The sequence below is a fragment of the Odontesthes bonariensis genome, chromosome 4 (genome assembly GCF_027942865.1).
Source record: "Odontesthes bonariensis isolate fOdoBon6 chromosome 4, fOdoBon6.hap1, whole genome shotgun sequence".
NCBI lineage: Eukaryota > Metazoa > Chordata > Actinopteri > Atheriniformes > Atherinopsidae > Odontesthes > Odontesthes bonariensis.
In genome coordinates this window covers 19161891-19188364 of record NC_134509.1, presented here as the reverse complement: position 1 = coordinate 19188364, position 26474 = coordinate 19161891, and the positions used below count along the sequence as shown (strand labels likewise).

At 42.5% G+C, this 26474-nt stretch overlaps 1 protein-coding gene across 1 annotated transcript in view; it reads left to right on the top strand.

Annotated features, from left to right (window-relative positions):
• Positions 1-26474, top strand: part of sorcs3a (sortilin related VPS10 domain containing receptor 3a) — a 257955-nt gene that overhangs the window by 146927 nt on the left and 84554 nt on the right. The window contains exon 5 of the mRNA XM_075463343.1: positions 25422-25495. Within this exon, the coding sequence (XP_075319458.1) occupies positions 25422-25495 (74 nt within the window). The remainder of the gene's footprint in view (positions 1-25421; positions 25496-26474) is intronic.

The window sequence follows — 26474 nt, the reverse complement described above, 5'->3', positions numbered from 1 at the left end:
CCCAGGCCTGATCACCACCTGTTTTACTTCCCTCCTGATTGTGTCCACAGGCTGCAGCCACCTCCCCGCGGCTGCTGCTGTTCTCCATCTGCTCAGTTATAAAGGGTTTGCACAGATATTGGTTGTTTAATTTGACCCGATTCCCCCCTGTAGCCTCAACACTTCATCTCCACTATTGAACCAGCTGTGAGAAGCTCTAACAAGCTCGTTCTTAGCTTGTAACCGGCTGATAGTTTTCAGACTGGGTCGCTGTGAATTCAAAAAGCTGGAAGTCCATGCTTAGCCAACCCTCAGGACTCAACTTAGAAAAAGGAGGGAAACTCATGTTGGTCCAAATAGGCTGGGATTACACGTTGTTGTAATTCTTGATTCTCTTTTAAGACTTTTCTTTTTAAATTACCGTTCAGGTCAGTCCCCTTCCCGAGAAAACTGAGGTGTTTTTAGATTTAAAGCTCCTTGTGACCTTTTGAGAGTCTTATCTCTTGACTGTGAGTGGTTTGCAGAGACAATTACTCACTGATGTAGTCCCAAGCTGGCTTTTGAGAATAAGGCCAGTGTTGCTGCTGCCAAGTGAGTGAGTTATGTAAACAGTCTGACACAGAGGAGCAGTGGGGGAAAGAAGCTCCACACACTAAGGAGAAGTTTGCTTACTTCCTCAGCTTGCCTTCATTTTCTTATTTTTTTGTGTCGGACAAAAGTTTAGACCTGTTTTCTCTCATTTGCTCAGTTATTTATCCAACTCTCATGCCCCTGAGGTAAATTGAAGCTTTTTTCTTAAGATGTATTCGGAGTTTCATTAAAGGGAGAGATGTTTCTGTATGACGTAACCATACCTCCACATGCGTTGACTCTCCAATGGACAGTGGAATGATTAACTCATCCGATAATTGCACCCTTAGCGAGAGCTGTTGTCCTCAATTAGCCTCATTCATATGTGAATTACTGACCTTTTTCTAGCTAGATCGTTATTGTCTTTGATACCTTTATTATGATTCTCCAAATGTCTCTTGCTGTTATGAGTTTTGAGATTTTATGGGCTTATAAGACAGACCCTCTTCTTCCTCGGCCATGCCTTCGGAAAGTGTGCAGAATGTGGTTTTAAGTTATCGTGTTGAAAAAGGCAGCACTTCTCTTACCGTGAACTCACTCACATATCTAAAGAACATGCACACGGTGTCATAAATCTGCCTCAAAACAATGTTTTATTGTAGGAAACAAATATGCGGAACCATGATTTTTTTCACCTTGACCAAACTTCAGCAAAAACAGAACCGACCTGACTAATCAGTGTCGGGGATGTAGGAGGAGTTGGCCTAATTGTTAGCCAGCATTAATAAGTGTCCAAGGACAGTTATTACGGTTAGATAAGATATTAAAATATTGTGATAATTCACGGCTGGTAAAACCAGAATCTACTAACTAAACACCAGCATCGGGCTCTGCAGGTCTGCAGATTAGACGTGCAGAGAGCAGACATGAAGGCTATGAACCTGAGTTCTGACCTTTGCAATCAGCAGTTACCACCGTGCACATACACAACGAGCACCAACGACTTCTCCTTTCAAAAAGCACACTAGCACTGATTTAAATTAAGTTTAAGATCAGATTTATTGGTCATGCATACATACGAAATTTGTCCTCCGAAAAAAAAAAACTTAAAAAACACGACAGCCATTTCCAGTGAGGTCACACAAGATGGCGGCTGTGACCACGTGTTCACTAAAGAAAAGTACAAAAATGCCCGACATGAAATCCACATGGTAACTGTAGGTTTATGGCTTTGTCTGTGCAGGTATGTGCGCCAGCATATGACACGTGATACAACATGACAAAGAAGAGTAGCATGTTAAAAATCCCCGTCTGTGGTTCCAGTTCTGCTGACACAGCATTTCAGATGTTAATATGTGATGTGTGGAACAGGTGCCAGGTTAAACAAAGGAGGGTGGTTAGTTTGCATACAAGATAGTGACTCAAACCTTGGAGTCTAATTGGTTAATGTTGGTTAATGCTAACTAATGCCCAGTGTGTTTGTCACCACAGACCTTATGATTCAGTCCTTGAACTAAAAGCCTGGAGATGGTGAACATTTCTCTCTGGAAGAAGGTGGAGTTAGCTCTTTGGGCTAGCTCCGTGAATCTCGGTCATGTGCTTGCTGTGGTTGATCGCCTGATTAGGGAGTTTGTGCAGGCTTTGTGTTGCTGCTGCAAGTGTGAGAGAGGAACTGGTGGCTACTGACAGACGGCCCCAATCCCAAAGGCTTCAGAGAACCAGTTGACCACTTTCTACTTCTGGGGAAAGGCGTGGAGGAGGGAGACCTGCTGACCCCCCGGAGAGGCTGCAGAGAGAGCCTGTGTGTGATCTTCCCTCCTGGAAGGTCTGGCAGGAAAGAGTGTATAAGCAGCCCTGCGGTGTTGAACTGCTGAACTGGGAGTCTGACTACCTGGAAATGAGGATCTTGACCATAATTGGACTTTAAGAGTAAAAGTCCAGTTTGATCCACAAATGAATGATTTCAGGTTGCGAGGTCCTCGAGATCAGTGGAGAATTAACGAGGCAGTTCCAACTTTGGTCTCCATATCTGAGAGGGAAGGGAACCACTAAATCTGTGGCAGCTCTCAGAGATAAGGATCTACGATTATATTGGGCTGTAAGGAGCCAGCTGTTCGCCAGCTGTTGAAATTATTTGAGTATAAGCCGACTAACTCCTACAGAAACAGCCCTCCGTGCACTCTAGAGAAATATTAACCTCTTGATAAATGATTTAAAGAGTAAAACTGGTCAAAAAGAAATTTGCGTCCGTCAGACGTGAAGTTTGAAATAACTAAATAAAAAGGGAATGCAGGCTGGTCTGGCTGCTTCTATTCATTATTATCATGATTAACAGAACATCGTAAATTAAACAATGGAATTAATCCCTATAGGAAATATCTGCTGTTGCAGTATTAATTAAAAATCTGGTATTCACAAACATAAAAAGTAAGAAATAAAGAGGCAGATTCTGTATTTCATCTCAAGTGAATCACATCTTCTGGCACGTTCTTTAGAAACGGAGATCGAGCTGTATCTTTAGATCCATCAAATCGTTAATAAGTGAATTATAATTTAATTGAATGGCGAAGACAGCAAAGATTCACAGCTCTAAAAAATATGCAAATCCCTTCTAATTCTTTTTAAACAGTTCAATGATTTTCTCCCACATCCGTTAACAAACTGGAGATCCTCTGCCCATCGCTGCTCCCCGAGGACTCAGCCTTCTATGGATGCTGCCTTTGCACCAAAGCAGTAAATACCATCGTTTTTATGTGTTGTTTTAGTTCTTTTGGTTTTGTTCAAAGTCACATTTGAGTCACAGTTGTATAATGACGACGGGCTAAAGTGCAGACTTTCATCTTCTTGTTCACATCCAAACCGAACGAAGGGTTTCAGAGTCACGGCCGATTTAAATGAAAAGAGTCTCAAATATGAGCAGTAAATTGACTCGGGTCTTAGTACAAGTGAACATGCCATCACTGGGATGCAGAAACACAGCAAATCCATCAGAGAACATGATGTGGCCGAATCAACGGTTTGGTCCATTCTGAGAGAAACAAACATGCTGCTAAGCTCTGCGACATAAAAACAGCTATCTTTTTTATCTCTGCTGATGGGATCTCTGTGGTGAATACACACCACTTACGCTGTGCTCTCACATCTGCTGGAACCGCTTTCATTGATTTTCTTGGAAGCTAAATGTTTTGGGTGCAGGTCTGCGAACAGCCAGCGGGACGTGGTGTGTGTGGTATTTTTTACTGCTGGATGCTGGTGTCAGTTCGCTCAAAAATGAAATCATTATGTCGTCTTCAAGTTTGTGGAACCTGTTTTAAATCTTCACCGAGAGAAACATGTTGGTGTTTATCAATTTTTTTACTTTAAACGGATTAATTTTCCAAAGAACGTGTCAGTCAGTGCACACGGTGCTACCCCCCAATGCTTTGTTTTTACACACAGAACATGGTGTTCAAGGCTACTCGACCTGAAGATAATAAGAGTGTCAAACAGATAAATATGTTAAAAACTAAAAGAAAATGTGTCTGAGTAGAACTGTTCGTGTATGTTTTGTTAGATTGTCTGTTGTGTTTATTGGACAAGACTTTCTTTAACATTTGATGCTAAATATCCCTGCTACGAAACCATTTAAAGCAGTAAAATCTTAACTTCATGATGGCAAGAGGAGAAAAACGAGGGCGTTGCCTCATTGATCAGAGCACTTCATCTGCTAATGTTTCAGGAAACATGACGACTTTTCTGGTCGGAATACAAACCCCACATCCAGTCTAAGTTCTTTCAAATGCAACAAAACTTAGTAACTTTTTCACTGGTTTAAACCTTTAACAGACAAAAGTTTGAGCTGGTCAGTGATTTGCCAACAGTTTGGCACAAAGTGGTGAATATACCCAATCCTGACACCACCATTTGTTGCATTTTTTTCCCCCTGAATATCTTGAATATCTATAAATCACCACAGACATCCACAAAGTTGCTGTTAAATTTGGATCAAAGCGGAACAAAAGACCAATCGCCCATCTCAGAAGTCTCCAAGACAAAAATAACTCCTGATGATTTGTTTGTTTTTCTCAGCTAATGTGAATTTTGTATTAATATCTTCACACTTCCTGCAGCTTTGTTATTGACATATCATATCGGCTGAGTGTGTCTTCAGAATCATGTCTAAAATGCACTCCAGCTTTGCCTCCCTCATCACATTTTTAATGATTTGCTGTCAGCTTTTCCCACAAACAAATCATAACTGACATATTTTTGTTTTGCTCTTATATTCTAAAAATGTTCCTGTCAGGTGCCCATGGTGACTTGTCAGCACACCTCTGAGCAGCAGTCTGCAGCACACGAGCGCACAGACCCAGGCCGTGCATTACCTTCTTGTCTTACCGGCATGCTCAAACGCAGGCTGAGTGCTGACAAATTGAAATTCTTCACATTTCCTTAGAAACGCCAGCAGCTACAAGCCAAACTTGCACATTAGACGAAGCCACTGGTATATACTCACACATCAACAGATTCATGCTGAGTTTAATGAGGGTGGGGGCTTTCATGGTTTGACTTTAACCTAATAAAAAGTCATCCACATAGAAATGTGGCGCGTATTCACAGCACATTGTGATTTCATTACTCTAAGATGGTGCACAGCAGACTCCAGGTCCAAGTAAACATTTAATTTGTGTTTTTGTTTTTGCACTCGAAGAGTGGCAATCCATTAAGGCCAGAGCCGTGGTAGCAAGAAGCTTCTGTCTCAGAGGCTGCAGCGGCTTTATTACGGCGCCTGACCCGGAACACGTATGGGATTCAGCCAAAGCTCCCCATGGCACTGTGCTGGCAGTCTCCTGCAGACGGAAGGATTAATGCCATTAGTCAGGTGATGGATGGCTCCATGTGAAGACGTAATAACACAATAGATCATGACTAAATGATCACAGAGGGAGCTGTCTTTTGGCAGGGTAATTCTAGACACAACGGAGGAAAAAAAGGCACGAACTGGTTTGTGAAAATGTAAATTCACTTTGAACCAAATAAGAGCAAAAGCAAACATAAAGGTCCGACTAAGCCCGAGACAAATGTGGACCGTGTAGGAGGAGCATCTGTTTAAGTGATGAAAATATCAAAATATGAACCAAAGAAAAGCAAGAAACAACCACAGGTCGAACTTTGCTGTGATTCATCGGGACATTTTCTATCATGTTTGTTTTTTCTTGTTCTGGCGTGCATGATAAGACGGGGAGTGGAGCTCTGAAATCAAAGGGAAATTATGGATACAGTGAAGCACTGATAGCTACATGGCAAGGAGAGGCGGGCAGAGCAGATGGGGAAACACTCTCTGAATAGCAGATATGTATTGTCACTCTGTTGTCAAAACAGCAGATGGGGTTCTGCTGCCGAGGCGATGTGGAAAATATCAACAGAGATGAGAAGAAACTTCTCTGCTGCTCGTCAGCCTGCACTGAACGTGCACTTGACTCTGTACAAAGTCGCAGAAGAACAGTGGTCTGAGTCCCTCTGCTCTCCACGAGATTTTCTGAAACTCTTATCTTAAATTTGCACCTAAGTGTAGTTCTTTTGTCAAAGCTGGCTGCAGAGAATGTGCAGATAAGGTCAAGTGACATCTACACAAGTGTTCCAAACTTTAACTGTGTCTGCTGGATTGAAGTTCCTGTATTTAACACTTAGGGTGATTATGGTAACGCCATTGGAAATGTCACAGTACTCAGGTTACGCCGATCAAGCTGTAAAAAACTGGCTGCCTTTATAACCCCAAATTGTTTGATTGGTACAATAATCAGAAACAGCAGCTGTGCGATCGATTGTATCATCTTTTTTTACAAACTTCCAAGAACAAAGAAAGGAGACCAAAAATGGATTGCACTATATTACAGAGACAGGGCCCAGAAATGTTGATTTACAGTGAAAACTTGGGCTAAAAAGCAGGCTGAAGCCGCTGACATTGCAGTGAAGTACATGCTGCAGACTTTACTGCAAAGCTAAGTAATGGGATCATGTCTCTCCAATACCTGCCGTGCATGCACAATGAACTGTCACAATCATGGGTTTTAATGGGGGCTTGATCATTCCCTGGCTGTGTTTGACCTCTATAATAGAGAAGACTTTGATAAATTACAGTAAAAAACTTTAAGCCTGTCCGTATATGACTGGAATGCCCATCGGGGTCCAAGTCGCCTAGACAGACCCCACTTTGAAATGCAACCGGGTATCCAGGCTTTGCTTAATGAATTTTCCTGGCGTATAAATTAAGTTAAATGTTGAAATTTTTCCATTCAGCATTAGGTTTTGGTATATGGTCGACTCCCAACCTCAGAGATATGTCTCAGGTCTCAGGTTGTTTGTGCGGCAACATTCTGAGTTCTGAACAACATCTTAAAACTCAATCCCTCCCTTTAACAACTTCACACTCTTAAACCAGGAGAGTAAAGCTGTGGACAAGAACTCGCTTGATTCATGTCCATTTCATGCCCAAAGGTAGCGTGAAACTCCAGCTTAATTTCGGATGGTTGTTCTCTGGAAGTAATCTGACTTTCTGAAGATGATGAGCCATCTATAAAACATTTCTTCAGACCAAATCTGAACTAAAAAAGTAGTTCAAATTGAGAGTTTGACCAATTGTAGCTTACGAGGTAACCTCTTTGCCTTTTGTCCTCCGACGTTGTTCAAAATTCCCTCAACCGAAGAAGGAGCCTCTGATATTTGAACAACCATTTTGACCTTTACATTTCCCTCAGATTGTTACTGAGACTGTGCAAGGCTGCCTGTCCACTTATGGTTCTCCCTGAAAGAGTAGCATAGCTGTCAGATGTGGTTGATGGAGAGTGGGGGGTGAAGGTGGGGGGCTGTTTGCAGGTATGTGTGTGAGAGGTTGAGAGAAAGGCAGGGACATGGGAACAGAGGGAAGGAAATGAACCAGCAAATGAGAGCAAATGAAGATTGATGGATCATGCTTGAATTCTTATTAAATAAGCCATTTCTATCTGTTATGGAGGCTTTAATGACTTCCCCCATTGCCACAGCAAGAGATGAAAACATACCAGTTGAACTCATTGCGGGCTTGTTTATCAGTTTTGGTGTGTGTGTGCCCCCCCACCCCCCCACCGTGGACCCCACTGATGCTGCAGCCGAGGCAACGTTTAAAATCATCTTTTATAGTCAAACCTGTTCCATTTCATTACAGTGGAAGAAGCAAGTAAATCACAGATTTCTGTTCGAGTCGTAAAGTGAGTGACAGATTTTTCACTCATTCCTCCCGTCTTTGGCAAGCAACAGAATTGAAGAAAGGTCTTCTCTCAGCTGTTTTATCGCTGCGAGGAACCAAGGTGCGAGTCTTTGGGCGTTATTATCACTTATCGCCATTCTGGAAGTTAGGAAATTGGAAATGTTAAAGAGAAACTGAAGCAAGGCAAATGTGTTCCTTTTGCTCAATTCAACAACAAGGTGATTTACATCGAACATAAGAAGCATAAAGCACATTTAAAAACAATCAAGTCAGTTCATTACATGCAGTGGTAAACTACAGCAATCTTAAGGTTTGATTAAAAAAAAGAAGAGTCCATGCAGAACTACAGTTTTCTGTCCGCAGTTTCTCCGGGTTTAGTTTCTAACTCTGAGGGCAGAACGCAAACCTGTTGCTGAATGAATGAACATGGTTTCTAAGCAGCACATCATGTGGTGGAGGCGCGTATAGTGTTAAAGATATGTGCTGGAACCAGTGAGAGAAATAAGTTTGTCAGTCAGGCAAGTTGAGGCAACAACCTGCTTTATTACCAGGGTGATGAAGCTGAGATCTACTGTGTTTCCTGCCTGAACTGAACTAAACTGTGGTGCACAAACCTAACCACATACTTTTATTCCTAAACCTGACAGACTGAACAATCATTGTGCCAAAGTGTAGCCTAAGAATAATGTTTTTACTGAAAAATCAAGTTATTGTCCATTTGGTTTGATTGTTCAATTCATTCCACAACACTTCTGTTCCCTAAGTTCAATTTAAAAAACTCTTTATTGTGTCGAAATGAGAAATTTTGTGTATTCACCACCACAAAGTCAATGATTGAACACATTTCACGCCTCCACCGCATGATTAATTGTTAGATGTCATGCTTATTTAATGTATTTCTGTGAGATCAGGTTGGCTCTTCGACATGTTTAAAAGTGGATAAACTGGACTATAAGGCTGAAATTGTGTTGTTTGTGCTTATTTAATGTATTTCTGTGAGATCAGGTTGGCTCTTGAATGCGTTTAAAAGTGGATAAACTGGACTATAAGGCTGAAATTGTGTTGTTCGTCCTTATTTAATGTATTTCTGTGGGATCAGGTTGGCTCTTCGACATGTTTAAAAGTGGATAAACTGGACTATAAGGCTGAAATTGTGTTGTTCGTGCTTATTTAACGTATTTCTCTGAGATCAGGTTGGCTCTTGAACGTGTTTTGGCCACGTAGCAGACAGTAAAGGCTCAGGTGCAACTGTACTCACCCAAATATATGAGTGCTCCATGGTTTAACTTCCCTGCATTTCTTTACTAAACTAACCTATTCCCACGGGATCAAGAGTCATCGGGGCACAATTTCACTTTTTCTTTATTAAATCCACCCCAGGTAACATAAAAGCAAATGTTTCTGTTGGTTTAAGTTGATTATGCAGGATGAATTATTCAGCTTGCTCCCAACGCCTAATGAGTCCCGTTCTTTCAGAGTTAGCTCGATGAAAATTTGCTGATGTTTGAATCAGCCAAAGGAATTCTAACTATTGACTCAAGTTTTTTTTTGTCTAGTTGGAGGCATTATGCAAAAGTGCAATCATTCCACTGTTGTTTCATGGGCTGTATTTGTCTTTTCTTCTTCTTTTTGGGTTCTTGACTAACCTCGAGCACAATCAAATGCCACAAATTCATTTAATAACGTCATGTAAAGTACATTTTCCCCCCTCGTAGAACCAGGGTCCTTCAGGGTGTGACCTGTGTGTTTAAAGCACCTCAGGTCTTGTATTTTTGGACAGCCTTGGTCATTTTCTAATTGGAGTGTGAAATTATTGGGAGTCTTCCATTACAAAATGTCACTGCACAAATGGGGAGGACAGGATCAAAGATTTATGGTTGAAAAGTGCTGTGTTACCAGAAGAAAACCCATGCTGCAATTCCCAGCTCCTCCCAAGCCCATACGGTCTAAACCCCATTTCCCTTTTCCTTCCACCCTTCCTCTAATGATTGTAACAGGCCTTGGAGCCCATAAATCTGAGCAGTGTGGAAACTAAGTGTCTCATCATTATGCAGCCTCTACCTATCCTCTCAGAGAGCATCCTTGTAAAGCCCTCAGGATGGCAGCAGCACTTGTTTAAATCCAATCTCATTTCAATGAGCTCTTCATCACTTGTTTCACTCTTGCCACCTAATGACGTCCCTGTGCCATATTGTTGTCCTATGTGTAATGGGACGAGCTGAATTACTCTTCCGCTTGACTAATGGTGAGGACTGAGTTGAATTGACGGAGTCGTTTTCAGTTGAGGAAATGTTGTTGTAGACTTGTCCCTGAAGAAGTCCCGAAGTCCTCGCCGAGTCGTCAGCTGAATGGCTGTCACCTTCACAGTGCCGCGGTTCAAACACACATCTGTTCCTGTGTGTGAACGCATGAGAATCACAAGCAGCGCCTTCATGATCCGTAACATTTGTCTAAGGAAAACAGCATTTACTCCATCTGCACAGGAATAACTAACTGTACTGTAGCAAAGGTTCATGCCTTAAACCAGAATCTCGACTTTATTCGGTCAGACGTAGCACATTGAGGCTCTGCAGACTGTCATGTTAGCTCAGTACCTTTTTAATTCAAACATTTGTCTTAATCAAAGGGAAAACACCTTTATTGGTCCTATAAATCTTTGCCAATTCAGCTAAAAATGATACGATGAAATGCATCATTCACGGTAGTAAAAACCATCCTGAATAAAATTCTTTTCCACCAAGAAAGCTGCGTCTCATCAGCTGCCCGTGTGGGTGTCAGGCTGCGTGTTAAGCACCAGCCGTACAAATTATGGCATAAATCAGCTGTTTTTGTAGGGAGCAGGAACAAAGATGCTCTAATTAAAGCTGAAACCTGACAGCAGTTTCGTTGCTGTTGACCCGACCCCCAGAGAAGCGGCAGATGATGGATGGATGGATATTTAGAAGATGTGAAAAGGAAAAGGTGAATGAAAACTGTAAAATACACTCACTTGAGGTGTTTTGATTTACATGAAGTGGAATGGACACAACTTTCTGATAGAACTTTTCAAAACATTTTCTCCGTCACAGAGGTGGCGCTGCTACGTGAAGGCTACCGCTACTCCACAACCAAGAAAGTCGAGAAGAAAACAATACCACTGTCAAGAGCAGGAATACTGTCATCAATGATACTGCTGCAGTATCTGGATCATTTTAATTTTTTAATTCAGTTAAAAGAGGTGAAGGTCTGAAGCCCCCGGCATCATCACTCGGAGTCTCTACCCTCTTCTTTGCCTTCACGTATCTGTCCCGTAGTTTCGTCCACACATTCTTACAGAACTCTCCCTCTTTCCCCAAAGTTCTGCCAATCTCTGTCCATGAGTTTTGGGAGTTTACGTTGGTCCCTGTGCTGTTTCACTGCAGTTTCGTACAGGTGCCTGTAGAAACTCACCTCCTAACTGAGCCTGGTCTCACTTTGGTCCATCCGGTTTGTCGTTCTCTGCGCGTTCTCGGCGCGCCGTCAGCGACGCATCAACTGTAAATCCAGCTTAAGTTTAACTTATTAAACACGCGCCGGTTGTGTCCGTGTCGTATGAGTAAACATTTCAGCCGTTATTCTACTGTTTGCGTTGAGCAGATCAGGAACATGAATAAGCTGAAATCTGACAAGTGGCGTAGCTACCAACCACCAAACACCTACGTCAGATGTGTTCCTATGGAACCCAGAAAAGAACCAGCTGAGGAGAAGGAGCTAAAATGGTTCCAGGAACACAATGTTCCTTTATGTCCGAATGCGGGAAAAAAAACGGCCCCATTCCTGAAAAGGTTCTTGGAACTGCAAAAGGTTCCTACAGTGGGAAGGCGCTTGATGTTGATGTATATCCCAGAAAAGAGGAGGAACTCTCTCCATTTTCCCTCTCTTTGGATGTCCACCACAGTTGTTGTTTTGTCAAGTTTGTTTCAGAAGAACAACTACTTCTACAGAATTAAAATCACAAGCACAAGAAAGATTCTGGCCCGAGTTCACCCAACAGGTCCGTGCAGCATTTGTCTTTGTTGTTGAAAAGTGTTTGCCTGAATGTGATTGGCTCTGGTCTTTGTCTTTGAAAAGAAAGAAACACCACCGGACAAAAACACCACAACATTTCATTCATTTCATCCGTTTGTGGAAACGCTCTGCAGTGATGCACAGGCAACAGGTGCAGGAACATCTGGATAAGCTGTCTGAATGCGACAGGTTCTTATATGTCTGAGTGGGTGTTGGCAGCCAGCGTCAAGTGAAACAGAAGAATGGTCTTAGTTTGGGAGCAGAAGAGGCTCATGGCATGACACTAACACCACCGCCTGGAACTGATGTTCTTTAACGAACCAGGAATTATGTATTTCCGTACCTTTTTGTCATTTAAAGTGTAAATTCTCCACTTTTTCACACACAAGACACCGACAGCCCACCTAAACTGAGAAGAAAAACGGCTTTTCTTTGTGAACCGCACAGTCCCTCCAGTCCTTAAATAAGCAAACATTGTTTGACTTAATCCACTCTAATGATGCAAATTTATGCTGTTAATTATTTCTGGCTGAATCATATCCTGGCTAAACGCTTTCAGATATGCAGATGTGCAACAGGGACGTCAGACTCAGTAAAGTATGCAGACACAGAGAGGAGGAAATGGGGATTTACTCGGAGTACTTCTTTATTTCTTTTCATTTTCATCAACTCGCTAAAGAGAATTAACATTTTTCTCTTTGAAACATTTCTAATAAGACTGATTTTATTGTGCGCGAGCATCGATTCTGCTATAGAAATGTCATTTTAAGATAAGCCTTTTTAATTCAAATCATATTTTAATAGGAAACTGTGCCAGCCCTCAGCTGACACCTTTTTCCCATTAATGTGATTTTTCAATTTAAATCTCTGATGTGTGACATATACAAACTCTAAATGGATGCTCGAATATCTTTAAAGTAAACCCTTTTACTTGTGAATATTTTTCATAGTTTGATATAGATTTATTTTTATTTTTGTGCATCTGAAGTCATGAAAAAATCAGACCTTTTTCAGTGAAAAAACAGATTTCTTAAACATTAATTAAGAAACTTATCTTTGGATAAAATGGCTTTATGTTTCTCGTTTGTATTACTCTTTAAACTCCTCTGTGCTGCTGTTAGCCATAACGTTTTACGTTTATCTGTGTTGCTCTGGGAACCAGAAAGAGAAAAGGAAAGAGGACTGCACCGTACCTGCTCTCCAAAACACAACATATTCAATTCTTTTTGATTCACAGATTAATTAAACAAACACAAACTTACAGAGTTTAACAATGACAAAGATCTGTAAGAAAACATAAACATTACAGCTTATTTTAGCTTCTAATCACTTAAATTAATTAAGTTTATACCTATTTGTCTTCTACTTGAGAGCAGAGATATTACCGCCATAAAAGACACTTGGAAGAGGAGTATTTTCCAGAGAGCGATGAAGGAAACCGTAAAGGAATCAGCACATTTTAGAAATGAGGGTCATACTTATTAGAAAAGGTGACGGCAGGTGAATTCGCCTCGTCAAAGTTGCAAAAACATGGAAAAGAGAATAAACTCTGCTGTGGCTTTTTAAAGGTGGAAATCAGTGATGAAGAACAAAGTTCTTCAAAGTGATATCAAAACTCCTTTTCCTCCTTGACAGCTAATTCAGCCTTTATAGATGCAATTTGTAATTAATGGCTGAACTGCATTGGAGATGGTTGCTAAGGTTGCTTCAGGACTGGTTGCTTCAGCTTGACAGCGAAATGATTGTTTAATTGATTGTTTAATTCATTTAAGGCAGTCCAGTCTAACAGAATAGCTGAAATGAGAACGACTGGAAACCACATCATTCCGATTTCACCGTATGAAGTGAGGTTGCATTGCAAACAATCAGATTCCGTTTGACTCTTCACATGAAAAAAATCAGATCTGAGTCGCATGTGAGCAAAAAATTGGATTTGAGCGATGTTTGGCATGTGGCCGGAATATAGCCCTGAAGTCTTGTTCAGACGTGGTGATGATCAGCAGCGATGCCAACACTGTGTCCTTCTGTTCTGCTGTGGTACACTGAAAGCTGAGACAAAAGAAGAAGACTGGCGGTTTACTGAACTATGGTCTGAGCTGTGGATTGTTACGGAAAGAAGAGATCGAAAATATGAGCAGCCAAATTGAAGTTCCTCCAAAGTGTGGCTGGCCTCACCCTCAGGGACGTGGTGCTGAGCTTTGTCCTTCCTCCTTCTTCCACGGTCTCTGCTTCTCAACATCTAAAGCAACCAGTTGAGGTTGTTTAGGCATCTTGGTGGGTTCCTGACATCTCCCAGGGGAGGCGTTTTGGCCGGATGGGAAATGCTCAGTTTCCCTCAAGACTAGTTGGATGAGGTGAAAATGGAGGTTTTGGGAATCTGGGTGGATGGATGCCTAATTTTTGCCATGAGACTGGGTTAGCCCACTTATTTCATAGAACAGGGCTGCATGTCCAGGTGATATCAGGGGGGCCCTAAAGGCCTGTACGCAACAGCTTCAGCACCTCTTCAACCTTAGCATGAGTCAAGAAGTGGAAGACATCTTGCCTCGATAGAAGCCACCTATCATACCGGGGTATGACATGCTTTGTGCCTATGATTTGATTCCTTCACTGCCATATATCCAAGGATAATTACCCTTGCTCAAATAAGGAGCAACTCAGTCTTAATTTAGCCAATAATCCGATCCTTTCAGTGCCATGTAACCCCACTGAGTGAGGCTTTCTTCATTAAGGACAGAACGGAGTGCACTTCTTAGTGCACCAACATGCGACATATCTTCCACAGGTCTGTGGTTGAGAGAGCGTCCTGCTTTGCAGCCATCTGTTTGGGCAGCAGCATCAGAGCCAGAGACCTAAAGAAACTGAGCAAACTGATTAAAAAAAAAAAAAGTCTGGCTCTGTGCTGCAGTCCCCAGATGTAATTGTAAAAAGAAGTCGGTGAACATAAAGAACACCCTCTACATAATAGTGTTGAAATAACAAAGTGTTTCTTCAGCTAACACAGAGAGACACAGGAGGTCCTTCCTGGCAGCAGTAACACTTGTTGAAGCAAAGTCAGTTAATGCAACAATAACGTTTCCCTTTGTAATGAATCAAGTGTTTTTAATGTAATTTAACTGAATTATTGTTTGCACTACTTGTGTTATGATGACACATAATATGTGGAAACTATCCACATCTGACTCACGCAGAGACTCATAATCCTTTCAAAGTTCTCCGTCGGGATGTCGGATACGCAAGGCAATTCACCTCCCAATCAGCAGGCTTCGCTACGCCAGACGACCTAATCTCGCAACGTCTATCGTGAAAGTCGTTGATTGATTGTTTACCTTCCGGCCAATCTCTCGCCAAGAATTGTTGGTCATTTGAGCGTCCTTGTAGTCTTTACGAGACTACGAGGTTTTCGTACTTTCGTACTTCTCCGATCAGTCATTTCTCGATTTGCTCCAATCTTTGAAATGTTGACCGGCACACAGTAAACTCTTTCAAAAATAGCGGTGTTGTTGCTGTGAGAAGAAGCAACGGAGAAGCCCTCCGTTGGCCTTTCCCGGACGACTGTAAATTAGGCTTTAGATGGTTCTCATGACACATGAAGTCAGTTTACTTCTAAGTTACCTCGAGTCAGTCAGTCAACAGCTGTGGTTTGTCAAACATTAACCAGTAAATTTCTTGCTTTCTTCATGTGTCTAAGTCAGTCAGTTGGTATATATTTTTTAATTTCCCCCATTGGGGGATGAATAAAGGATTTTTCTATTCTATTCTATTATAAAGTATGTCTTAGTGTTCAACAAACACTCAGAGGTCTCACACAGTTGAGCTAAAGCATTCTTCGATGTTTGCATGTGTATATATTGTTTTTTTTTATGTGATACGTCATGATAAGAAAACAGCTCTTAATTTTTCTCACAAGCCCTTTCCACCAGGACACAGCGAGGTCCGGCCCCTCCCTGGCCTTTTCCTGAAAGGTGGCATTGAACTCGAGCCAAAAACGCTGCTCAGCTGCTGCAGTGCATTTCTCAACCCAATGCCTCTCCAGATGGCAGGTATCTTTAGTGCTCAGCTTCTTTGTCTTGCGCTGCGACAGCTCCGCTGTGCTCCATCGAGCTGTGGCAGACCCTCCCTGCCAGGGTACTTTTAATGGACTTTAATTTGAAACACATGATCGGGACAATAGACAGTGTGCTTGCTCATACAATGGAGATAATAGGGCTCCTCGTCACACATGCGGCCGCAGCAGTTCACAGAATAACTATTCCTCCTTTGTGATGGCCCAGGTTGGCGCTGGATGCTTTACCTTATGCTGAGGCTGATGCTTGTATTGACCCCCACAGTATAAAACTGAAAGGATTGCAGGAGAAGTAGTGGCTGCTTTTCTCCGACTACATGCTGTTGCAGCGCTCGGTCGGCTGAAAACAATAAAAAGCTGAAGTAGAAGTCTTATTGTCATCCGTACAAGAACAAATGGTGCGCGTGTGTTTGCCAGGCAGATGTGCAGCATGCTTTCATATGTTATCCAAGCAGAAAGCAGCACAATGGCATCAGCGACAGAACCAAGAGGAGGTGCTGCAGTGTGAGATGAAGCGTGAAGCCGAGGGAAATGTATTTGTTAAACCTCAGCGGGTAAACATTATTGTTTGACACTGATAATCACACAGAATCATGTTTTAATTTGTCGAATGTGCAGCAACAAGTGGAGGAAAACCACAGCCCTGAGAAATGTCTTTGAGAGTAACAGAAATCCATGTGGAAAATCCTGATTTGGTTCAAGTTTTCCTCTAAATCAAAAGAAGCAAACAAAAGCAGTCATCTTGCTGTAAGTAGTTTATACTTCTGTATGGCCTGTATGGTCAGAGTAGATTTTCTTCTGTTGTTAAAGTTGGCTTACAGCAGTTTATAATCCTTTAAAAACCTCTCTGTTTTCCTTAAAATTTCTATCCCTAAAAACTCTAAAGGCTTGAAAATGGTTCGCATACGATTGTATCCTTATTCAGATAACGGGGATTTGAATATACTACTCTGGCTCCGCCGGCAGCAGCCAGCGCCCACATGCTCGGCCAGGCCATGCCGCTGCTTGTCCTCACTAACCCCTGGCTATCCCTGCTAGTTAATCGAGCACTAGATTTTTCTTTTCCCCCCAATTATATGAGGTTGCAGAGATTCTCGGCCATAGCGTTGATGGCTGACTTTGCTCAGCATTCGGTGATGAAGAGCAGTGAGAAGCTCTGGGAAAGCATTGGGAGAGGAGCACAGAACTCTCTGGATCCCTCGCTTGCTTCCACCCACCAACACTGTTGATGCTTGTAAAGTAGGAGCACAGACGGTCACTGAGGCAAAGGCTCGGCCTCTGGAAAACAAACTCTGGATCTTTGTGCTGTCTGACTGCTTTAATGTGGAAGAGTGCTTCTGGTTTGTAGCCTTCTGACATCTGAAACACCTTTAATGGTCATTAGCTTTAAAAATGGTTGTCAAGCAGAAGAAGTTGTTGTCAACTGACAAATAAAAATAATCGTCTTTATTTGCTTGCTGTTGGTTGGGATGTGGAGATTTAGCATATCCGGCCACCAAGGACGAGACCTGGCAGTGAAAGCAGGCCACGTTGGAGAGATCATATTCCCCCGTTGGCTTTGGAACGCCACGAATCCCTCGGGGACAAGCTCAACCAACCGGGAAGAGCTCAGCTTCCTCTGTTGCCACCACAGTCCTTGTTGGATTAAGCTGTTTAAGAAGATTTATGGAGATTTTTTTTCAAAGAGCCACAAAAAGGTCCTTCCATATACGTCCCCACAAATATAGGACCACCCCCACGGTTGTGTTCTGTACAGGCTCCATAAACTGTGGGGGAATAAAACCAGCCCTCAGCCCCTCATACAGGACATGCCCTGGCTATGCCAGGACAACCCGTTTGATTTACAGCACCGTGTACGGATGCATCAACAATTTATGGAAGACTTAATTAGGAGTTATAAAAGTGACTTATAGTAATTGTGTGGGACACAGGGGCCTATAATGCAGCGGTTATCATTTCCATAATTCCAGAGTCTTGATCCTTTTTCTCAGAACTTTATGTGTTTGTGGAGCTGTAGAGCTTTGACGTCACTGCAGAAAGCTTTTCTGGGAGGCAGAAAGTTGCCCTGCGATGCTGTGGATGAACCGAGGCAGATGGTGCTGCAGCCAGGGTGTCGAGGCCATCAAGAGAGAAGCTGCGACACACTTGGATGGACCCATTTTAAAGCAAAAGGAAAATGCAGGAATTCTTCATCACCACCTTCCAAACTGTTCATTTTATCACAAATAAGTCGGTGTGTTGTTGAGTCACTCAAAGTCCGAATCAGGCCCTAAAGATGCAACATGATCGTAGTCCTGATTAAAAACATCGTTGAAATCTTATAGTTAATTCTTCTCCAAATCATTTGAGGTCCCGGTTCAGTCTCGCTGTAAAACGAGTCTTAAACGCATGACAACACTTATAGTTCTGTTTAGGATTAAACAGGCGTTTACCTTGTCTGAGACCCAACTTTCTGTTTTCTTATTGAATCAGTTTCTTTGTAAATGGAAGTCATTTCACATCAAACAGCACCAGTTCACAGCAAAAATCTGGCTCCGTCAGTCTGATTCCAGCTTGCTGTTGTTTCCAACTGCTAAAAATGTCAAACAAAGCTGTTTTTCCTCCAGGTTTCAGCTGCGGAAACAGTTGCTGTTGAGGAGTTTATCTGGAAAAATTGTATGAAAGTCATTTTTATAAAGAAAATAAATGCACAAATGCATCTTTTAAAATAAACAACAAAGGTGGAATTTTAGTGGAATAAATCCTAAAATACAAAAATGAACATGATCTAAGTATTTTAATTTCAAGGATAGTCAGTCTGATGCCACATTAACTATCCAGCTGTGTATTTCCACCCCTAGATTCAATGTGGGAGCAAAGAGTGTCTCAAGATAATTCATTTAAAGGTCATTTAGAACAAAACTAAGAAGCTACCTTGCTGCAACAAAGCATCTCATACTATAAATAAATGTTTGGCTGTACTGTAAAATGAAGAATTCTGAGAGTTATGGCCATTTTATTGTGGATTTGCCTTCTGCCTCCACAGATGTTTGGGAGAAGCTGCTGCTCTGTGTTCGCCGTGAGATAAAAGAACAAGTAAAATGCAGTCCGGATACATTTCAAACACGTTTTAGTCGACTGACCTTGACTGATTTAGCTGCTTCCTGCAGCTCAGAGAAGGAGACGCTTTCAGTAACTCCCACTGGAGCAACTTACAGCAAACAGCACCAGAAGTCAAGTTTCTGAGTCGGGAACTCGTGAAAGTTTAGTCAACTTCTTATTTATTCCCAAAAAGGCATCTTACCACGTGCTCCTATGTGTTCCTTTTGTTATTTTTGATCTAATAACACGTTAGTCAAAGCCCTTCTGGAGCAGTTTTGTCTCATTCCTTTAATCTGTTCTGTGATCTGCAGAAATGCTGATGCACTTCTGATTTTAAAGGAAAAACCGGACGCAGACGTGTTGTTTTTTTCTCCGCAGACTGTTTCATATTATTGACTTTTTACAATCTAATTCTGAGGTATCGAATGCAACATGCAGGCCTCCCAGGTGGACTGAAATGTTGTGAGAATGGAGTCGCCCAAAGGTTTCAAATGCTACAAAACTCGGTTTTGTGTCTGTGATCAATAAATAAAACTTTGAGTGCAGATTCTTATATTTGAATAATGTTGTGTGGTCTGACTTTGTGTGTGTGTGTGTGTGTGGGGGGGGGGGGGGGGGGGGGGTGCACCCCATTGCCCTCACGGTTTCTGTCTGTGACTGACAGACTAAATCGGATCAACTCTGCTGTCTGATCCAGGCTGTTTCTGCTGCGGATGCTTTCTCCTGTGACTCTGACAGATTGTGACAGCGCTTCATTTCAATAGAAGAAATGTCAAATAAAAACAGCTGGAAAATAAATTTTGATACTTCCTTTACTTTAATTTGTGTATTTCGGGATTTTTTTTGTAGTCGTATTTGTACGTTTTATCAGTTTTTCTTTCATTATTAACATTTTTAGCTGTGACAGAATGTGAAAAATCACAGTAACATTCCGTTGACCGGTCGAGGTCTGATCTTCTGTTGCTACAGGAAACAACAAACACTCTCAGGTCGGAGGACTGGGTGATCTAAGAAGTGCACGAGGAGCACAGTCACTTTCTCTCCACTTTAACTTCCAGCTGCTTCAAGCTAAATCCATAATATCTTATTTAGTGGCCAGAAGTATCATCTGTGATGGTTGGATGCAGCACGGCCCGACCGTTTGGATGTTAAAAACAGCCGACACAAGCCTCCTGCCACTAATTGGTTGGCTGAAAACATCCCATCATGCGCTGGGAGGAGAACGGTTTCTCTGCTTCTTCTCATCCCTCTTGTTCACTGCAGGCATTTTCACAGCTCAAAGGGAGAGTTGAGGGAGGCTGTGATTAGGATCTGAGCCTTTTCTGCTGGTGAGTGTCGCTGGACTCGGTGGCAGCCCCACAGCTAACAAGAAGTTTGTGTTAGTTTGCAGCAGAAAACCAGCAGCAGTGTCAGCTTTTCTTCTGTGCTTGTGGAAGCGGCGTCTGCCTTCCTGGAACTCTTCTCAGTCGGTCCACAGGGGACTCATCCCTGCACCCAGACTTTTAGAATTAACTTCCAAAGCTGACAGCGACTGTAGAGTCATCATTTATGTCGTTTAGCTTTTGTTCTGAATTCATATACTGAACCAAAGTGCACTTATATCAGGCTTTAAATAGTTGGATAACTTTTCATTTTTCCCATGCATTCCCAGAATACATATAAAAGTTACATCCATCTGTCAGTTCTGTACTTCACTTCTCCACGCCGATTAGCTCCCCATAAAGCACAAGTGAAGGTTAAGAAACCAAAGCTGACCAACACAAACAGCTTAAAATGCATTCCCTCCACACATGCTGAAATCCAATCCCCCCTGTGTAACTCCTAAACCTGCTCGTTTTGCCTGTCTGCCTGCAGCCGACTGAAAGGTTTGATGGCTAAATGTGATGAAACCGGCGCTGCCTGCAATGAATTTCTTGTGAGATGTGGCCCATTAAGACCTCTGTTCTAAACCACAGAGTGAGACATTCTTTTTGGCTTTGATTTACCTTGTGTTTAAACAGTCTGAGTGTGTTCCCCTGTATATTGAGTTCGAGTTGAAATGAATTGTGGTGTCCTGTTAGTGCGGATTGTCACTCAAACCTGCCTGAACACGTGGGTCTCCGTCCCCTTCCAGCTGAACTCTGAACGCTGCACGGACCAAAGATGCACAGAACTCGATTCTTGATTTCAAACTTATTCTTCTGAACACAGAAGCTTCGTTATTCAGTTTGGCATCACAACAAACATTTCCGTGCGTCATTATCTTAATTTATTCAAGACAAGAATTTCTGACTGCTTTATATATTTCGAGAGTCCTTTAAAACGTCCTTACTAGTGAGAAATACCACTTTATCAAGTCTATGGGGATTCAGTGAGTGCAGTTATCCAAACATAAGTTTGGAAGTTCCATAAACGGAGGTTTAACCTTATCCATCCAGATTTTATCAATAATTTGTTGGCGTGGTATAAAAATAATTGCCAGTTGTTGTTTCGTTCGTCTCCATGACGTAGTTGCGTTGTACTGTCGTTACGTGCCAGGGGCCAAGTTCATCCATCTTCGGCGCTGGTTTTCACCACCGGTTATTTCCTCCCGTAAGCGACTTGCCTTGCCAGCCGAGGTTGAAGAGCATCCCCTACCCTGGTTTGCTTCTCCGAGGTTTTCCTTCCCCAGGGCTCCTAACAGGCTTTTGGACGGTGGGAGGAAGCTGGAGAACCCGGAGAGAACCCACGCATTCACGGGGAGAACATGCAAACTCCACACAGAAAGGCCCCAGCCGGAAGTTGAACCTGGAACCTTCTTGCTGTGAGGCAACGGTGCTGACCACCACAGTGTAAACAGCAGATCAGCTGTAACTGCTGATCCCCATCATAGATCATGAAATTCATGGCCACAGTCACCTGGTACCGGAAGTAACATTGGTAAACTACCTTCAAGTTCAGTGCTTCTAAAGCCTGAAAACCACTTGTTCCAAATCATCAACCGATCTCATGAAATATAGTCATCAGTATGATGTCATCAATAGAATGATTTAATCTCAAAGATACAGACAATATTTGTCCAACCACTTTAAGTACCACTCTCAGGCTCCACCCTCACGCTTGTATATGATCTCTTCTTGCTCCGCAAACATGGCGATTATTTCTAGATTTACATGAGAATAAGACTCGGAGGGTCTCCAACTTTTTGACCACATCCTTTAATTTGCTTGTGGATGCCGTTTGAATCTCCTGAAGATGAAGAAAAACGTTAACTTTACAGCTTTCAGATCAGGAGTTTGATGTGTGATTGTCCAGATGTTCACGCATCCTTTAACAAGTTTGCTGTCAAAGAAAGTAACTGGTTCATTTTTACCTTTCTTTCACCTTCCACACGACCTTCTCGTTTCATTCACTGACAGAAATTGTAATACTTTTTCGGCATGTGGTGAAGTTTACAGAGTTGAAAGGTGTGGCTAAGACGTCCCAGACCAGTGACACACACACACACAGGTCAGCCTCGTGCCGAAGTGATAGCAGTGTGAATGTTTTCTAAATGGACCATCACCACGGACAGATTACTTCAACCAACATGCCCTCTGCTATTCCTCAATCACCATTAAAGCCTGCATCCTTTGTTGCCTCTCCCGGCTGCTGCAGGCTCCATTGGTGGCGTGGCAGCTGGCTCGCTGCTAGTTTGATTTATGGAAGTGAGTGGGAAACTATGAAGCCTACTTTGTGACAGCTCAGAAGCTTTAAAATTTAAGATGTCATTGAACTGATATATGGAGAGGAGAGAGGCTGGGGCTGCCCGTTGGAGTCATATGTCACTGTCCAAAGTGATGAGGGACCCTGCCTGTTGCCATGTTCCACCCACTTTTATCCTCCACTGGGAAATCTTTGGAAGACTCAGAAATCAGATGATCTGAAAAATATGTGCCTTTGGGCGCTGTATAGACTGCACAGATTTATTAATATTTACACAAACGTTTGCTTATACTGCAGGGTAGAAACTTTGGTGTGCTGTCTGTTCAAATCCTGATCAAATACTCCAGACACATGACCTTCAAGCGCTTTCTATATGCTGTTACAACTGCTGTCATATGAGGCTGCCTCTCTGTGTAATAAATAGAATATTTATTATAATTGTAGTGAGCACATGCCAGACTGGGATTGATGCGGTTGACAATTTAATGAAGGTTCACTCTTGTTGTTCAACATAATAAAGACACAACACATGTGAAATGACCTCCAATTTCCCTCTTTTTCTTTCTCTTTGGAGGCAGGTCGTATATTCGGCCTTTATCCACCCCAAACACTGATTTAACTCCATCACAGCCACCTACATCTTTAAAGATGTTCAACGTATGTCTTGGTGGCTGTTTGAGCGCAGGGGAAGATTGATTTTGCTTTTTTGGCCACCCCTGAGATAGCTGTCAACACAAACTGGGCGCTCGTCCGAGATTTGTACCGCGGATGTCATACCTGAAGCAAGAATAAAACAACTGGAATAAACTATGATAGAAAGTAAAAAAAATGAAGTGGGGGATCATTTGCTGCCAGCTTTAATGCTGGTAAGAGTTACCTCTTTATCCTCGCCATGTGACCCGTATGTTGCTTTCAACAGAAATTCTGTACTGTATTAGAATAAAGTGGTATTGATATTAGGGATGCAGCGAAACCACTTTTTTTCAAACCGATACGATACAGATACTTGGATCCGAGTACTTGCAGATGCCGATACTTCTACCACAAAAAAAAATGCAATGAGTTGGAAGACAGGTTTCGGTCTCTCTAGCCTAACCACACTGTTCCTGAGTAGCTCGACATCTCCCCTCACCGCCAATCTAAAGCAATACAAAAAAAATGACAAGCCACCCTATGATTGCGGTCTTCACGCAATAAATTTGTATCGGTTCATGTTTAATAAACTTTAATGACTACGAGTATATTAGAATAGTATCGGCCCGATACCAGTATCGGTATCAGTGCATCCCTAATTGATATCAACCATAGAATCAGCTAATGCACAAGTGCCTTTAACTGTAATACCACTAACACCCACCAGGGGGTTACTCTGGCTTCAACAGTGCCATTAAAAAAAAACATCCTCTTGTCCAAATGTGGCTCCAAAAAGACCAAGATGGAGACAATAGAAAGCTAGACTTCACTGCGGACTGACGGAGGTCACATCCAACTTTCTTAATGTGCCGTAAAGGAAACACGATTTTCACAGTGTATGTTTTGCAACGTGTCCGGTTTCCTGTGTCCTCAGACCCAGAGGCCACGCCGGGGCGTTTCAGCTGTGAGAGTGCATCCCACACCTGTTGGGAAATGAATGTGTGAATGAACGAAGTCTGAAACAGATTCTCCAGAGATTCTCACCCAAATCAAATTTTTTTCTGCTGACATGGGTACATTTTCCTTTGCAATGCTGCCAAATATTTGCAGTTGATAATGTTGTGGAGAAAAAGGAGTTGGACTCACCTTTGTAGCCTCTCATGGGGAATTTATTGAACAGACCATCACCGAGACGTGTACATTTCAGCATGCACGGAAATTCCCAATGATCTCAGTTTGTTACCAACTCTTATACCCTTCTCCATCATTCTGTGTGTATGTGGCCCACACCTAATCTCTATCTGACGCCTGCAGTCTGAGAATGCTGCTACATCTTCGTCATCGTCTAGATTGCCTTGAACAATATGTGGTTCGAGCACCATCAAGACATGCTGAGAATGTTTCGAGCAGTGTCCAGACACAACATGTGCCTCGACCAACGTCAAGGCCCTGATCTCCCATACTTTGAGCAATGTCAATTATGTGCTCTCCCACAATAACCACTCATTTTGTCAGAGTGAGTGTCAAAATGCTGTAATAGCAGCTAACAAGCACAAATATTAGTGTAGCCTCCAGCAAGGGCCACTACCTCACAATGCACAAGCGTGGCAAGATATGTGAGCTGCTCCTACATCGTCAATCATGACGGTGTTGAGAAATGCCCAGGGGTTATTAATTGTTTGCCCGAGCACCCGTAGATGTAATTAGCCTTTGAAATTGCAGCCACTGGCATGCTGTACACCTATACGTCTACTGAGCTGTATATCATTCATTCTACAGGACCAAGATTTTGTCCAATATATGAGTGCAATTGAACAGCATGCCGACAGGCTGAATGGGGCCGCATCAAAGTCATACATGTTTCAGTTCAGTGTTATTGCTGTAAAGTGCTTCCTCTTAACCTGAAGCTTTTGTTTGTAACAGGAGCGGGGAGCAGAGATGCCTATATCTGTCATTACACGTTAGCGTCAATGACCGATATGTACCGATACATCAGCCTCTCTCCTGATGATGCTTTACAGGCTCAGACTGAACTCAACACTGGACTTTACCAACCTCATCTTAAGCTTACAGCTTTTTATTCAGCCAATGTAATTAAGAGACAAACCCATGTAAAAATGTGCATTCATTGTGCTAACAGACTGGTGTTTTCCCACCTTTTCTCTGATATCTTTGCAGTTATACAGTTCAGTCGATTTTGGAAGAAAATGGCTGCTCATCCATGAACACGTCACCCCAAACAGATTCTACTGGTGAGTCATCTTTACTCTGCTCCATTCCTCATCTTCAAAGTTTTGTTTGCTCAAGATTGCGGCGTGTACTTACACTGTGTTAAGTGATATCGATGGCTCAGAACAAGGTGTGAGACTGAAGACTGATGCTGCTTAAATTCTGCACATTTCCCTCTCCTTCACACGATCAGGCAGAGAATAATCTCAGATTCTTCAGAACATACCTCACATTCAGCGTCCTAGGGTAACGTTAGCTTCCATCTCATTGCTCGCACGCATCATACTCATTTAGGGCATATTGCACATTATTTTATTATTTTGCACATCAGCAGTAGAAGGAAGGAGAGTGGACTTCTACGGATGCGTACATGTGAATTTGGAGTAATTTAAGAGATATGACTAATAACGGATCCAGGACGTTCCTGTCACCTCTGATCCAATCAAGTCTCCTGCTCACTCCCCCTCTAGTGAAACTACTGTCTAAAAGTGCACACTCATCGTGAATATAAGGCTGGATCTCTTCCAGCCCATTGCTCCTTAGCCCCTCTCTGAGGTGACGGGGATGTTCCTGGGATTGCCTTGGGCAGGCTGTATCCTCCAATCGTTCATAAATCTGGAGCTACGTCCATCCCATTGTGGTATAATCCTAAAGAGTGTGCACAATCCATCGCTGACTTTGCCCTTTACCACCAAAGCCCCTTCAAGGACATCGAAATGGTAGATGGGCCTGTAGTGGTGGCCAGGCTGGATTCCAGTTGGCTGTATACACACAACAGCTTCAGCAGCCTCCAAGGGATACAAAATGCCACCACAATGAGACAGCTGCGCCCGTCCAGCTTAATCCACCAGCAGCAAAATGAACAACACAGCGAGATGACACGCAGAGACACGCTTACAGGGAGGTGTGATGGCCCTGAATCAGATCAGTAAAAGACGAAGGCTCTGTTTGTCTTTCTTTTTATTGTTGGACACACTTCTCAGGAAGTATCACTAAATTTAA